Source organism: Crinia signifera, chromosome 1, assembly GCF_055691185.1.
Source record: "Crinia signifera chromosome 1, ASM5569118v1, whole genome shotgun sequence".
Lineage (NCBI taxonomy): Eukaryota > Metazoa > Chordata > Amphibia > Anura > Myobatrachidae > Crinia > Crinia signifera.
Genome location: NC_139217.1, coordinates 82882953 through 82900112, shown reverse-complemented (window position 1 = coordinate 82900112; position 17160 = coordinate 82882953). Strand labels below are relative to the sequence as shown.

The 17160-nt window shown below is 46.2% G+C and overlaps 1 protein-coding gene across 1 annotated transcript in view; it reads right to left on the bottom strand.

Annotated features, from left to right (window-relative positions):
• SCFD2 (sec1 family domain containing 2) overlaps positions 1 to 17160 on the bottom strand; it is a 482746-nt gene that overhangs the window by 17449 nt on the left and 448137 nt on the right. Inside the window, exon 8 of the mRNA XM_083168483.1 lies at positions 5530 to 5649. Within this exon, the coding sequence (XP_083024609.1) occupies positions 5530 to 5649 (120 nt within the window). The remainder of the gene's footprint in view (positions 1 to 5529; positions 5650 to 17160) is intronic.

Sequence of the window (17160 nt, the reverse complement as noted above, 5' to 3'; positions counted from 1 at the left end):
AGCTGGGCGGCGGCGCGTCATCAGGGGCTCGGGAGGAGGCAGTACTTGGAGCTGACAGTGCTGCCTCCTCCATACTGTGAACGGGACACGGGTCGCTCGACCCAGGCACCCGTTCACACTGCACTTGACACAGGTCATAGCCGTGTTCAACCCTGGTAATTACCAGGGTTGAACACCCGTGTTGCTCGACCCGTGGTGGCCTTTTCAGACCGCACCTTGACAAGAACACAGCAATAACCCGGATCTAGAGTGCGGTCTGAAAGCGGTATTATTATATTGCACTAGTATGTTTGATGCATGCACATTAACACACCTTTAGAAATCCATCCACATTCTGAATGCAGACACATACGGACCTGTGTGTGGCTCAGCAGGAGCTCTGTACAGGCTTCTACTAGCTTGGTTGACACCATGCAAAGCAGCGATCACTGCATAGGTGAAGTGATAGAACCTTGTGCTCATTAATAAGTTGATTTGTTACTTTTTTTAACAATAATCTTAGATTTTACCCTTTATAAACTTAACACTCCTGACCACACTCAGAGCTTTGAAAACATGGCTACATAAACATCAGAACCACTGTAAAATATGGACACAGTTGTTACAGATAAACGACTATGGGGCAGTTGCACTAAGCTTCAAAAGTGATAAAATGGAGCGTGATAAACAACCAGCCAATCAGTTCCTTCCTGAATTTTTTCAAAAACAGTCTGTGACATGGCAGGTAGGAGCTGATTGGCTGGCTGTTTATTACTCTCCATTTTATCACTTTTGAAGCTTAGTGCATCTGGCCTACTGAAATAGAAATATGGGACCAACATAATATACATTTTATTTTAACTATGTATTGCAGTGGTGAATCAACTTTCTTGAACCCACAAGGTCCTATAGTTTCAGAATTGTTTTAACAGCACCCAGTTGCAAGATGACGGCCCGACAGTCAGGATTCCAATGGTCAGTATACCAATATCGGAATCCCAACTGTTCAAATGCCCAACAGCAAAATGTATTAAATTGAGTAAATTATACTTACCCATCATTTTAAGGGTCAGTTATGGGGGGGTGCAGTTTAAATCCTGGCGGTCGGGATCCCGGCGTTCAAAATCCCGACGCCAGAATCCCGAACGCCGAAATCCCGACACTTTCTCCCCCCGTCCACGACACCCTCGGAGGGAGAATAAATTAGTGTGCCGAGCGTAGGGAGGCACCGGGCCCGCTGGGTGGCGAGCGCAGCGAGCCTGCAAGGGGGGGCGATCCACGTCCCCCCCTTGTCGGGATTTCGGCGTTCGGGATTCCGGCGTCGGGATTTTAAACGCCGGGATCCCGACCGCCGGCTTTTCATGCCGAATCCGTTATGGGGTGGTGGACAGGGTTACGCTCCTGTTTGCCCACACATTTTATAACTGGCAGCCACCAGTACTGGTTTTGCCAATCACATTGCCCGCAAATAATTTGATTTGGTCCAGGACCACAAACCCGCGGCACCACCAGTGGCCTGTGGCACCCAGTTTGGGAACCACTGATGTATTGTATTACCATAAATTGCTATAATTCTCAGAATTCCCAAAATGACTACTAAACATGCAAAGCTGTAGAAATAGTGTAACCTTTCAGCAGCAGTCATGCCCTCATTATTCCAATTATTATGTGGCAATGAGACACACTACCCCAGCCGGTCAGTATGTTCCTAAGACTACTGTACCCAGAGCTGGATTAACAATGGGCCTGATGGAGCTACAGCTCCAGGCCCACTCTCTAAATAGGCCCATTTTGTAGCTGAGGGTCAGGGCTTTCCAACGAGCCCAGCCTCGTGTCTTTAGCCCCCCGGGAACCGGAGATACTGCCAGGCAAAGCTGGAACGTTTTCCCCATAGGATAACATGAGACCCACAAATTCCGACTCCCACCTGGTTCCAACGGCATCACAGAAGCTCAAGGTCTCAGTCTAACCCAAATTGCTGGGCCTTCAATCTGATACCAGGATGGTCCATATGGGTTCATTGGTTCTAGAGATATTTCGTGTAAACCGATTTTTTTTTTTCATTTTTGAAATGTAATTTCATGGTTGTTCATGTTGTTTGAGGACAGATTTCTCTGGAACCAAATGGCCCAGTTTCACAGGACCAAATTCATTTGAAAATAATTCGAATCCCTCGTGTAAATGGGTCAGTTGGTTCTGAAGATATAGCTGGTTGTTTAAAGGGGGGAGGGTAGTTTTCTCTCCTCCTCACGCCAGAAAATGCAGGAACTAGGCTGGTGTAAAAGGGGTCAATCCGGGAATGTCCCTGCATGATCCTGGGTCAATATTCCTGGGTAAATCCCTGCATTTTCTGGTGTGAAAGGGGTATTATATCAAATAGCTGGGACCTACATTGCTCTGAATACAGCCGGGCAGCCCCCTGCTCTCTGTCCGGCTGTCAATGGCTGTCATTTCTGCCTGGCGGCGGCTGTCCCTCAGTTACCACAAGCATGTATTCCCCCTTGGCAATGAGCATGTAATCCCACATGGCAATGAGCATGGAAACTCTGGCAATGAGCATGGAACCCCTGGCAATGAGCATATAGGTAAGCAGCACTTATGTAGCATAATTTTTAATAGGCATTATGGTGTTTGGCTTAATACGTAATGGACATTATGGTATGTGGCTTAACATGTAATGGATATTATGGTGTAATTTTTAATGCACACCTTTGGCGCGCAATGCCCGTTTATGAATCATATTGTGCATTATTGCTCAATCTGTTTGGTATAGTGTGTATTTTGGCTCAATCCATGTGGCAGAATGTGAATTTTTGTCTTAATCTGTGTGGCATAACGTGAATTTTGACTCAATCCGTGAAACCATAGTGTGAATTTTGGCTCAGTCAGTGTGAATTTTTTTCTCATTCCATGTGGCATAATGTGTAAGAGTATAAAGGGGTGTATACAGTATAAAGGGGTTACTATTGTGTTGCATGATTTGTCTAAGGGATATATGCCGACAAGGGGGGGCTGTGGATCGCTCCCCCTTTCGGGTTCGCTGCACTCGCCAAGCAGAGGGCATGGTGCCTTGCTACGCTCGGCACACTATTTTATTCTGACTGGAGTGCCGCCTCACCCCGCAAGTATCTTAGGACATCGGCATCCTGCGGGTGCACCTTTGGATATCTCCCTGCATTTTTCCTATGTCAGCCCCCTGCTTTTTCCAGGCATATATAATTAGTTGAAAGTATTTACAAAAATAGAGACACACCCATGAGCAGACCACCCAACCAGAACACTGGTCACGCCCCCCACATTATTAGGTGCTGGCCACAACCCCTATTATTGCGCATAATAGGCCCTTGATCATTTTCAGCTCCAGGCCCATTTAGACCTTAATCTGGCTCTGACTGTACCTTAAACACTATTTTTAAAAATGGACATTATGGCACAAATATGCTATTACATGGCAACTGGATGAAATGGAGATAGGAACAGCAAAAAGGCAAATGAAAGAACAGGTTCAGAGAGAACTTGTACAATACATGAATCACCACATTACGTTTCCCTAGCTGCCCATGTTATCTCGTCTGATGTGTGCAGGAATTACAGCCATTCATACTATTTATAAAAAGGTGAGAAGACTGGGTCCTCTGATACATCAGACACCTTCTATGAGGAGGCACATTTCATCCTGAGTTCTAGATTCATGTCCAGCTCTTACTGTAACACTGAGAGCAGAGGGCGGTAGTGATAGTGCTAATGGGGCTTCATATCTTGAAGCGTAGTAGGAGCATTAATGTATTACGTTAAATCCATTAGACCTAATCAGCTGAATTATGGACTAAGCTCTCACACATACAGATAAAAAGACTATGCTAGAAACAGAACCCATCGTATATCCAGTCTCTCCGATAGTGTTCATGACACAAATGGGAACCGGCCACAGACAGATATATCAGCTGAGTCCGCGGGATTAGGAAGCAGAGCGAACACTATTTACTTATATTCTATGGGAATCATCTCACTCTGTGAAGTTGCTGTTAGACTTTACCATATACATTTGTCATAAAGGTTCCGTATGGAATTGCGATGACTGAAAAATGTTTCCAGCTCCTAATCCTATCAGGGATGTGAGGAGAGACCCTCCCCGGCATGACAGGTCCACCTCACTGATTAACATAGTCAGGGGATTACACGCTCGTCACCAGGGAATGTCACTGCCTGAAAGCTGTCATAAAGTAATACTTCTAAAACATTTCTGAGTAAGAAGAATGCAGCTAAAGATATGTTGGTTGTAAAGTTCAATCAGATCCCTTATACAGTAAACAAGGATGTTCCCCTTCAAAGCAACCTGAATCAGCCTTCTGCCTACTTCCACTGAAGGACGTCGCAGTGTGATCAATGAGAACAGTGGCGTAACAACAAATTATGCAACCACCCACCGGCCGGGAAAATTTAGGCTCCGAGTCCTCTTGGCTCAGCCTCCTTATGAAAAATGTCCCTCACAAAATGTCCGCTACCTCTTCTAGCATCCTCAAATACTGTCTGCTGTAAGGGGGTGGCCATTTTGTGAGGGACATTTTTCATAAGGAGCCAGCCAGGAGGAGCGCCGGGATGCAGGCTAGTAAATAAGCGGGTCCTGACTCCCGGCCACAGCAGATGCGGCGGCAGCATAACAATAGCCCCGCGGATCCCCGATGCCCACACTTAGTCAGCCCCTTCCCCCGTCACGGGGTCTGTGGTGCTATTGTTACGCCACTGAATGAGAATTATTGTTCTAACTAGAAAAGAAAGCTGACAGGGCTATTTACAGGACTTTGTCAGACTATTTCTTTGTAACGTTTCAAGGATCTTCTTCCTTTGAGCCTGATTCTGAGTCAGACAATGCCCCATATCCTGCAAATAAAGGTTTTAGCATACTGAATGTAAACATTTTTGCTTATCTCCAAGCAATTCTAAAGTTGGCTGGATCTCTCCTTGCATGTAATGGGTGTTTCTTGCACCTGGAGTATCTTGCTATTCTGAAAGGAGCACACAGGCCTGTATCTGACGGATCTCTGTCACCCAGATGACAAGTCAGGTGCCACTGCTAACTGCAATGGACAAGTAAACAGTGACCAGTGTGGCTTCCTGGCATCAACCTTAGCATAAAGTAGTTAATCTGCTGCTTCCCACACCTACAGCCACTTTGTGTCTGTCCCTTGCTTATGGAAGGATCTATGACCATTGATTCAGAGATGGACGCTAATGCGAACGCAGATTATGTGCGAAAATAAACAACTGCTGCAACCAACTGGAAATGCACAGAGATGCGCAAGCGGCTTCACAGATCCAAGCAAATGTGCACAAATACACAGCTTTGGCCCCAGATCTTTTGATAATCGAACAACTATGTAGCCACATGATTGCGTAGAATGGTGGCAAGAACTGAGCTTTCTGTGTACGCAATTGCAGATGTGTGCAGAGTCATGTACCGAAATGCTCAGTGTCTATGATTTACATGTACAGTATGCTACTCTCTTTGTGTGTAGATTAATGCGGCAGATATTACTGCCATATTAGTACCTGAACACCAGGCTTGAGTGTTGCTACAAGATCTTTTACCATCCGAACTTCTGAGACAGTGACTCCTCCAATCACAAACAGGAACAGGAGGGAAGAGTCCCCAGGATGTGGTCGGCTCACCTGGACATATAACAGAAAAAAACACAGGTCTCAATAAAACAGCAAAATAAAGACAGATCATTACTAAGTTTACAATAATAGTATTTATTTAGGGAGGCTCCAGAGGTGGGGTTGCAGCAAAGTTCAAAATTCAAATAGGTTAGGAACAGCAACTACCACCAACTGCCATTCCAAACTGACTCACTGCCAGAGGGTGTTGCTCCCTTATTTAATTTTGGACTGTGCTACAGCCCTACTTCTGTAGTCTCCACAGTAATAATAAAAGCACAATTGAGTTTTAACATTGTGGGGGAAATTTACTAAAGGAAATTTGTAAAAAAAATAGGTGTATTTGTATCCAGAAATACACTTATTTTTTACATTTACGATCCCGAAAATACGGCAATTCGTATTCGCATTGATGTGCTATCAATACGAATACGAATTGCCGTATTTTCGGGATAGTAAATGTCAAAAATAAGTGTATTTCTGGATACAAATATACCTATTTTTTACAAATTTTCTTTAGTTAATTTCCCCTGTATGTCAGGTGTGGCCAACCTGTGGCTCTTGAGCTACATGTGGCTCATTTCCTAATAACATGTGGCTCCCGCACTGCCGCATGCCTCCTCTGTCTGTGCACTACTCAGCTGTGTGCTCAGTGTGATGTCATGACATCACATCGTGGGAGGAGCATGTTGTACCCTGCATCATACCTCCCAACTTTGTGTGTTCAGCCGTCGGGACGCTGCTGCTGCGCGTCGCAGGCGTGCCGAAATTTTCGGGGGGGGCGCCCTAATTTGGGGGCGTGGCCTATACTCGCGGCTCTTCCGCGAGGCCACGCCCCCATTTTGACGCTATGGGGGCATGACCCAGAGGCTCTGTGAGCCTCTAGCCATGCCCCCAGCCCCCTGGCTACGGGAATAGACGCTGTGCGCATGCGCACAGCGTTTATTCCCCGCTGCTTAGCAGCTGACAGGGGGGGACTACCAACAGCCCCCCCACACTGCGGGACACTGCCGCCCGCGGGTGGGACAGCGGGACAGGTCCTGATAATCGGGACTGTCCCTGATAATCGGGCTGTCCCTGATAATCGGGACTGTCCCGCTAAAAATCGGGACTGTTGGGAGGTATGCCAGCATTAAGCTGGAACAGAGACTGCGAAGGGTGAGAAGCTGGGTGTGCAGCAGCAGTAAGCCAGGGCAGGTCTGCAGCTGCATAGCAGAGTGTGGCGGCTGTCTACTTACTGTTGAGTCTTTTTTCAACACTGAAACAAGCAAAATCAGAACATTGATCTGTTTATACTGATAAAGAAAACAAGGATTATAAAAAGTCCCACTAATAAAAAATTACAGCAAAGTGAAAAGTTATAAAGTTTTTTTATAATGAGAAGATTTAGAAAATTGTGCATTTTTAAAGTGCTTGTCTCACCCCCAGCTAGGGTGGCCAATCCCGGGATCGGGATCGTCGGGATCCCGGGATTTGGCCCCCAAAACACCTGGATTTCAATCCCGGGATTGGAGATTCCAATCCCGGGATTTTGGGATTAGACTGCGCATGCGCAGTCTAATGCCGGGCAGCGTCTGAGCATCGCTCAGACGCTGCCCGGCTTCTCCCATAGCCGGAGAGCACTGCGCAGCGTGACCTCTCAGCGTGACATCAGAGGTCACGCTGTACAGGAAGGCAGGCAGAGATCACGCCCGCCCACAGCAAGGGACTTTGCAGAGTCCGCAGTCCCGCTCCCCCATGGCTCCCGGCACTATGAAGGGGCACTCCAGCCCGCCCACCTAGCCAGCAAACAGCAACCCGGGGTCCCGGCAGTATGAAACTGCCCACCCACCCAGCAACCCGGCCGCAAAAGTAAGCAAATGCGGGGCGGCCAGGGTGTTTTTTTTATTAGGAAAGCCAATCCCGGGATTGAGCATTTTTCAATCCCGAGATTGAAAAAATGCCCCGGGATTGGCTTCCCTACCCCCAGCTTAACAAAAAAAAACGAGGTTTGACACAAGGTCATGCTTCTACAAATGTAATTTCAAAGACGCAAAAATGAGGCATGGCCAGCTAGGCCACAACCCATGTAAAAATGGGGCGTGACCTCACTGGAGCTAGGCCACGCCCATTTTCTGCATGTTATCGGCTCTTCGTAACACATTTTTGGCTCATTGCCTCTGATTGGTTTGCCACCCCTGTTGTACGTTGTCGTGAAGCTATAAGTAAGCATTGCACCAAGGCCACACCTCACCGTGTGATACACAATCTGTGACAATTTACTGTCATGGTGACTGGAACCTGTAACGTGGCAGCCATGAGCTGATTAGATGGTAGTTTATGTATCTCCACTTTATCATTTTCTAACTCCCCCCTCCCCATGGGCTAAAGTTGTCTGTGTGCAAATCACCACAAGACTACGGAGATCTGCAGAAGTGTATCTTTACTCACTGCAATCATATTACGCTGAACCATCGCTGCAATGTCACTTCCAGTATGACAAGCATTTCCTGACAAACATGGTGGCAATGATGTAACGCCCAACATCCACATAGGGTTGACAGTCATTATGTCAACAAAAGCATAAGATCGACATGGAAAAGGTCGACGTGAATTTTTCATATTTTTTGTGTCTATGTTGACTTATGGACACCATATAAGTATACCACATTCCATCGCATGGATCACTTCACCTGCCATGCTTCAGGCACTATTATCGTATCACTCTATGCCCACTTGGATAGTAAAGTATGAAAAACCGCATTTTTTGGAATAACACGTCAACCTATTTCATGTGTCAACCTACAGTGGTTGCCCTAGCGACGGCATCCACATAAATCATACATCTACATATAGGACACATTATTTTTATATAAGGTATGATGCAGTGGTCACAACTGGTTCCTGTCCCGCCACTCCTCATCTCTCTATCGAAGTGGACTGCGCAGATGGTAAGCCGCAATGTGTTAGCGAAGGCTGGCTTGGGAACCCTAGATTTGGCACAGGTGTGCAGACGATGATGAACATAGTAGTAAATGCAGGTGTTCTGATTTCTATCCTGCCCTCAGACCACATGCACATTCAACGTATTTGTTCTCGAAGCCATTGTGTTCCTGGAGAGGAGAATGGTTTGATACTTATGAGAAATGTGTCTATTACCTCTCTACACATGACACGTACTCGCAGACAGATTTACCAAACACTGCTGAGCATTGTTAGGGATGTAGGGAACATTGGTGGATTTTCACAGAGATTAATGATTTACGAGTAGCAGTTACTGGCTGAGATTAGTTAATCCAGTCAGTAAACATGACGATAGTAGGTCAATACACTCATTTAAATAGCTCAGCAGATTAATACATATAGCTGGGTTAAATGGATTACAATACAGTGCTGCTTACGGTTTGACGTGGCAGAAATGAAGGCGCAAACTGCTGGAACCGAAATGGAGCCACACACACATCCCTGCCCTATACTGTAGTTCACACAACCACAACCTGCACATGTTCTACCTCAATGCAATGTCAATATTTAAATATTAAAGCTATTCCAACATGAACCATTTTTTACACATTAAGTGGGTAATCGTATTTAGCTGCAGTAATTTATCGCAGACTAACTTAAAGGTGGTTTAAATCCGGGTCGGCGCCTTGTATAATGGGTTTAATGTGAAAGCGGCTCTCCGCCTCGCTGTGCAGCCCTAGCCAGCTTCTATAATGATGCAGACTGTAGAAGCCAGGCTTTTGCACATGGGCAGTACCACTGCTGGTACTGCGAAAGCACCGGGCCTGGTGCCTGACAACTGTATTGTACAGGCGCCAGGACCCTGACAGCAGGGACCAGCAGAGATCTGGTGGGGAGCAGTAAGGACCGGCACATACCCACCACTAACAGGTAGGAGCTACCCCAGGTTTGCTCACATCTACTCCAACCTTGACCATACTAAAATTGGGGGATTGCCCTCAACCATTCCTAAAAGATACCAAGAAGTGTTACACAAAGAATTTTGAATTTGGGTCTCTACGACTGTTAAGAGGGTCACAATAAAACCCTGCAATATTTCAAATATTTTTGGGGTTTTAGCCTGCTTTTCTTGCACTACCTCCACCCACGCTACACAGAAAAAGTAAAACAGTTTAAATTGAAAAGTAGGGGGCTCAGGATGTATCCACACCTGCAAGATGGCTTTTCGAGCAGCTGCCCTGACTGCCAAGACTACATGTCTACTTCCCGTGAGATTCCAAGTCCTCTCGGGAGAATGCCAAACAAAACGCATTCAGGTGTCAATATACATAATTAAATATGTGTTCCTGGGAATAATTGAGCACTTGTACTCAAAATCCAGGAATAAATTGACAGGACCAGAAGCAATGGAATAGTTTAGAGTGAGTTGTTGAAAGTCCCATCATGAATCTCCTATGTGGAGACATTTATAACCTAAGTAATATCTCTGTATACATAGTAGAGGAAAGAATATGACATAATCTAGTATGAGCCTTTATGGGATCCTGGGATCTGGCCCCAAAATTGCCAGGATTTACAATCACGGGATTGGAGCTTCCAATCCCAGGATTTCAGCTTCTCTAGTCCCTGGCTGTGTGGCTCTGCGCAGGATGACGTAGTCAGAGGCCATGCTGTCCGCACAGCTGCGCACACCGACCCCCAGCCGCCTTGCTCCCGGCCACAACGCCTACCCGCCTCGGCCACATCACCCGGCTACCGCACACCAGTCCAGCTCCCGCACCTGCACATATACAGTAAGTAAATATGTGGCGCAGCCAGTGTGGTTTTTTTTATTTTTTTATTAAGGAAGCAAATCTTGGGTTTGCGCATTTTTCAATCCCAAATCCCAGGATTGAAAAATTTCCCCGGGATTGGCTTCCCTGGGGAGGACAGGTGTTCTAGATGCATGTCAACCACAGGCAGTGCACCAAACTCAAACTGGTCTCCATTATCAAAGGGAGTATAACTGATGCTGGGACCGTGTGGGCAGGATGTACAAAGCACTTGTGGTTCATCTCTCCATCCATCATGCCAATGCTAATCACATATATCTAACACAGTGGTTCTCAATCTCGGTCGTCAAGTACCCCCAACAATTCATGTTTTCTAGGTCACTCAGCAGGTGCACTCATTAGTCACTGACACATTTTAAAAGATCACATGTGGAGCTAATTATTTCACTTGTGATTCTGTGTGGAGACCTGGAAAACATGCACTGGTGGGGGTACTTGAGGACCGAGGTTGAGAACCACTGTAAACCATACTTGACTACTTTTGAAAACTAGTTTCAGGGAGATTATTGTTGGTAGAAGAATTTTGCACAGTGCCCCATTGAGGGGGCGTGTCATGCTCCAACCAAAGGGCGTGTCTAGTTCTATATATGGATAGATTGTGAAAGGAGATTGTGAACGTGGCACCTAGCAGCACGGGTGTGCACTGCTACATCTGAGAGGAATCTTTTAAAAGGACTTATATCCAAATGTAGATGATCCCCATAGCAGTTAGTAAGAGCTTCTATGCTTGGTAAAGTGCTGGGAAATGGTGCTGATGATTCAATGTAAATGTATCTGTCTCTCATTCCTTTTTTCCCAAAAATGTAACAGTGTAATGTGGGCTAGGTGAAATGAGGGAGATTGGTAGACTAATGAGGGAGAGAGGGAGATTGCTGTTATTTCAGGGAGTCTCCTGCAGAAAGCAGGAGGGTAGGCAACTATGCTGTAAACAAAGTGTAGGTTGCCCAACCTACACTTTGTTTATTTTTGTATCCATATAGGAATTGACACTCCCTCTTCAGGTTGCTGCTTGGTAGACAACACATACAGGCGCCCCACCAGGTACACTAGTATCTGTTTTCCTATTTGAGAACCACTGTAATAACATATAGGAGCTGCTCTTCTCAATCAGTGCCGGTACGATCGCATTGCTGAGAGGTACACTGCATGCCGGTCACCTTACCCTGTCCTGGGCGGCCCCCAGCATACGAACGACTGCAGCTGAAGTTTTGTTATTTGTAATTGATCCTGAATTAGCCTTATTATTATTATTAGGCAATTAAAATGCATGTAGTTACAGTGTCATAAACGTTGTACTTCTGTTACTAACACTGATTACATTTTCTATCAGCAAAATATGAATAACAGATTGTTAGACTGGCAATTGTCCTAAGAGCCAGCTCTAAGTGAATAGAAGGAGTCGGACCATCTGGATTAGAATGAACATCACAAAAGGCTGCACGATCTCCGGACAATAATAACAGACATGTCTCTCTTCCAGCTGTGACTGCTCTTCATCTACTGCATACAGGTACGGGAATGACTCATGCACACACCATTCTCATTGATAAATCCATTTCAGTTATATAATGAACACACGCTGCTTCTGCTTCTCCTGTCTACTACGCATTTTTAGCCAATGGTGCATACGGCTAGTCTCGTACAGGCAATGATTAGGCCTCTGCTACTCTCGTAAAGAAATTATTGGTTGGAATTTAATTTGAAAAAAAAAAACTTTCTTCTGGGGACAAATGTGGAAGTTGTTGCATGATAAATCTGGGTACACACAATACGATTCCTCCATGAGTGATATCATTAATGATATTGCTTGAACAAACTAGCACTTAAAGACTGAACAATAATGTTAACGATATCATTCAGTGACCAGATGATCGCCTAGCCCCCGCTCAAAACCTGTATTCTGACAGTATAATCAAAATATTACTTCATGTTCAGACAACAGGGGGGTCATTAACCACGGGAGTGCGCATCATTAATCATATAGTGGGCGAGATGCACTAAGTGAAAAATGCAGTAAAACCCCCGTTTTCAAGGGTTTTACCGCATTTTCAAATGTACTAAGACCCGGCCGCCGCATCTCCGCCGGGCAGGGTATTGCCACCTTTGGGTGGCGCTACCCTATAGAAGCCTATGTGCTTCTATCGCCGCCTGCCGCAGACACCAACCCAATCCTGTCCTCCGTCAAACTACACCGCCCCCGCGCAACATGTCACAGCAGGATGTTCTTCCGGCTGTAGGGGGGAGGAGGTGCCAGGAGACAGCCGCCAAAGCCAGGGATGTGGTGGAGATGCACACCACATCACAGGTATCGCGGGGGGCCTCCACCACCGCATTGCGATGCTAGGCGCATACGTTAGTACATATGCGCTAGCATTGCTGCGGTGGTGCGGTGATGTATTTTAATAAATCCCGCCCAGTGTGTACCCATTAGATAATATCCTTAACGATATATTTATCATGCATATCATTTAGATAGTGTGTACCCAGCTTAAGGTGTGTTGCTCCATTATTTTTAATAATGCCTTCAGAAGACCGGCGCGGCATCCTTGATAGGATCAATATAATGACACTGGGGGGGGGGGGGGTAGATTTAGGCGGTGGGATGCAGCGGTTTGTTGTAGACACTAACTGGGAGGTTAAGTGTCAGACTGCGGAGGGTTTAGGTTGCTGTAAGGGAGGGTTAGGGGCGGGCAATTATACTTACCTCAGCAACCTGATCGCCATTCATCTGTATTTATCCCTGTTATACAGCAGAAGACCACTGCCCAGAGGCAAGAAATAAAAAAAAAAAAAGAATATCTAGTAAATTGAGTGTTTAAACTAAAGTAGTTGGATTTTCTGCTGAAGCTTTAAGTACATTGCTATAAATATTGGAGGGCGGTAACTAACCCAAGTTACACACATAGCTGCGCTCTGTGACATTTCCCTCTAGACTGCAGATAGAACATTCTAGGATGCACGTGAGTGATTAGGATAAAGCTCCCCCCATTAACTGAATCTATGCTAATAAGAGCCATGCGTGTGCCTCGGGTACACTGTGCACATGCTGAGGGGGTGAGCGATGACACTAACAGGGCCGTCTCTGCTTCACAGCATCAAATGTTTAACAGTAGAAATTATATAAACACAGCGCTGCCATAAAAACCCAAGGAACAGAACGTTGTGGTTTTATTTTCCTATTTCCTATGAAATGAGATTCAAATTGCTGGCCAAACAAAGCGGCATAGTAATAACATGCTTATGATAAACACACATAACATAATATTCTGTATATTATACTACTGTGGATTCTTACTATTATATCCCAAACAGGTGCTTGGTGCTTACCTGTATGACTTTATGGTCAGAGTATTCTCAGTGAAGTCCATGTTACACTCCTTTCACATCACAATGTTGGGTCCAACTCTGGAATGAGATCCCGGGTCCAATCCGGGTCAGGTGCTTTCACATTAAATCCAGGTCGCCCATTTAACCCTTCTTATAACCCAGGTCAAATTGCCAGGTTGGATGACCTGGGTTAAAAGCTTTGGTGCTTTTACACAGCACCTTGACCCGGGTCCTCCTTACGTCACCAACCCGGCAATAACCTGGGCCCAAGGTGCAATGTAAAATGGGTAACAGTGTCCTTAGTCAGTAAAACCTTGACAGTATTGGTAACAATGTAAATAGTGTAAGCTGACTGGGCCTGTTTCAAGTCCAGAAGCTATAGCGGCACAAGTGGCAAAGTACTGATGTTCAGTACATTGTGCATGCTCCAGACCCATACTGGAGTGTAGGTCTGGAACATCGGATGCAGGATGGCATTAGACTGTCAGTGATGGACAGTCATGCCAATAGGGGGCAGTGGGCGAAACAGGGGCGTGTTGCCAGCTCTGTGGGGGACAGACAAGGCCAGGATCTCCATCAGAGAATGGAGATTTCCTGGTCTCTTTGTAGCTTCTGCAACGTCCGGCATGTGTAACCCCACTGATGAAGCAGCCGGTCAGTGGTGCCACAGCTGATCTGATGCCACTCGGACCAGTAATACATGCAGGGGACATGATCTCATACCGTTTTTTTTATTCTATGTACGCATTAAGGAACTTTTTTTTTTATTTGCTGTGTTATTGCAAAAGAATATTATAATGGGTACTTGTTTCCTAGTACGGAGCCCATCTCGTTGATTGTATGCCTTAACTTTAAGGCACTTAAGGCATACAATCAATGCGATGGACCTGATTTTCTGTCAATCACCAGCTAATTTGCCGGTGAAAGAGAAAATCACGTTGATCGCGTCCATCGCGGCCCTTAATAAGGTGCCGCCATGCGACCGACGCGATGAACGCGATTTTTCCATAGACTTCAATGTTAAATTATTTTTCAAGTGAAAATCGAGTTGATCGCGGGCCATTATAATGGCCTGCGATGCGATCAACGCGATTTTACATAGGTGACAATGTGAAATGGGCCAATATGGCCCATTTCACATTGAATATAGTTGTAAAGTATCTTTAATGCCCCCGTCATTATTAACGCCACCCCGCTATTGACGCCAACCCGAAGCGTGGCGAGCGCAGAGAGCCCGCGAGGGGCGGCGGTACGCGTCCTCCGACCTTTTCATACCCCTACTATCCACGTCGGCGTGGAGTTGATTTTATAAAGTGTGGCGAGCGCAGCGAGCCACCGAGCCCGAAGCATGGCGAGCGCTGCGAGCCCCGCGAGGGGACGCGTATACCTGTGAAGTTATGCGCGTCCCCTCGCTTCGGGCTCACCACATTTTATAAAATCAACTCCACGCCGACGTGGATAGTGGGGGTATGAAAAGGTCGGAGGATGCGTACCGCCGCTCCTTGCGGGCTCGCTGCACTTGCCACGCTTCGGGTTGGCGTCAATAGTGGGGTGGCGTTAACAATGGGGGGGGGGGCATTTCAAACATGAGGGGGGGTTTGGTATTAAAATGGGGTGTTTTGGGGCTTTTTACATTGAAATCAATGGAAAATCGGGTCTCAGGGACCATTTTACATTGATTCCAATGTAAAAATCGGGTCGATAGCATCGCATGCGATTTGGTTGGCATGCAATGCGATCGATGGATACAATCAAAATCGGTGGCGCCGTGCTAATAAACAAGTTCCTTATAATGCACTATGGAGAATTTCATTATCATCACATGCCTTATGAAAGCCTGTAAACACATTTCAATAGTTATACTATCTGGTATACAGCATCGTGAGTGGATTAACTAAAATCATTTAATAGCAATTTACGCTTATTAGAGATGGAAGTTTAATTAGCCCCAATGATCCTTTGTGCAACCAATGTGCATAAATATGCTAATGCCATCTGGTCAGATGCCCTCCGACCGTCTGGCAAATCTCAGCATCTGCGTACAAACACACAGAAGTGCTTGCAGATCCTTCAATAACCGACCATTTGAGCAGTGGCATAACTACTGTAAGACAGCCCCAACTGCTGCTTGGGGGAGCAAGCGGCAGTGGGGTCTGTGTGGGCGCCGGCACCTGCTCGACGCACAGACATGCTGCTGTCTGCCTCTGCTCACTGGCTGAGCACTGGAGGCGAGTCAGCACGGGTGCGGCCATGGCAGAAACGACAAATCCCCTCACTGATTCAATTAACTGTACACAGAGCCAGCTATTGGCTACTGTGTACAGGATGGGCGGGAGGATGGGCGTGCTAGGGCGGCCTGGTATGCGCCGGAGCCAAGGGAAGCAGCAGTGTCTGCTGGTCTCTCTATCTCTATCCACAAACGTTTTGGCAGGGAGGAACAAAATTTATAGTTACGCCACTGCATTTGAGTAACCCTATAATCACGCAGTGAGACAGTAGCACCATGTTTTCTGCCTATGGTATCTGAGCTGTAGACAGAATCATGGTCATGGCACTCCTGCATTTTTGCCACCACCCTCTCCCCAAGCATTTCCTGGCTGTCAGACAGTTTACAAAGAAATCCTCAGTGCAACTTCAGCAACATACTTTGGCGCAAGTCCAGTGCAACAGTAACGCAGGCACAGTTGGACCAATAATTGCTCAGCTACGTTAATAGCAGCATTGCATACATCTTTGATTCAGGTAAAAAGGAGGTAACAAATATCTATAAATTGTTTGTTTTTCTATAATAAAAGTCTAAAAGTCAAGATGTTCCTCTCCATAGTTCATTTAGAAAGTAATCATTTCAGAGAATGTTGCTATATTTACTTGTCTAGGAAAGAGAATCCTCCTAATCTAACTGGCTTTATAAATTTTACACAAAACCAAATTGTAACCGCACCAAGCAAATGGACCTTAAATTCACGACAAATACATTTGATGCAAAAGCTACAACCACACAAAAATTAAACAAAAATCATTTTATAATGTTTCCTGGCGACCAGATTTTTTGCATGGAGGGAGGAAGCAGAATCTGGTCATGGGCAGGTCAGCAGCAGCACGGGCAGCGGTGCCTGACCCCCCCTCCCCCCACCTAACTGACCAGTGGCAGTGCAGGCAGCGGCGCCTGACCCCCCTCTCCCACTACTGCTGGAAGTCAACGGGAGAAGCCCGGAGAGGAGACTCTTTGCAGCACTTCTGGAGTTGGGGCGGAGCTTGACATCTTTAAGCCACACCCCCACATGGTAAATGTAGTGTTGTTTGCGGCTGTTCAGGAAGGGGGAGGGGCTAAGTGGCACAAATTACATCATTTAGCCCCACCCCCTCCCTGAACAGCCATGAATGCCGGTATTTTACTGGCAGAGGAGGTGGCTGCGGAGTG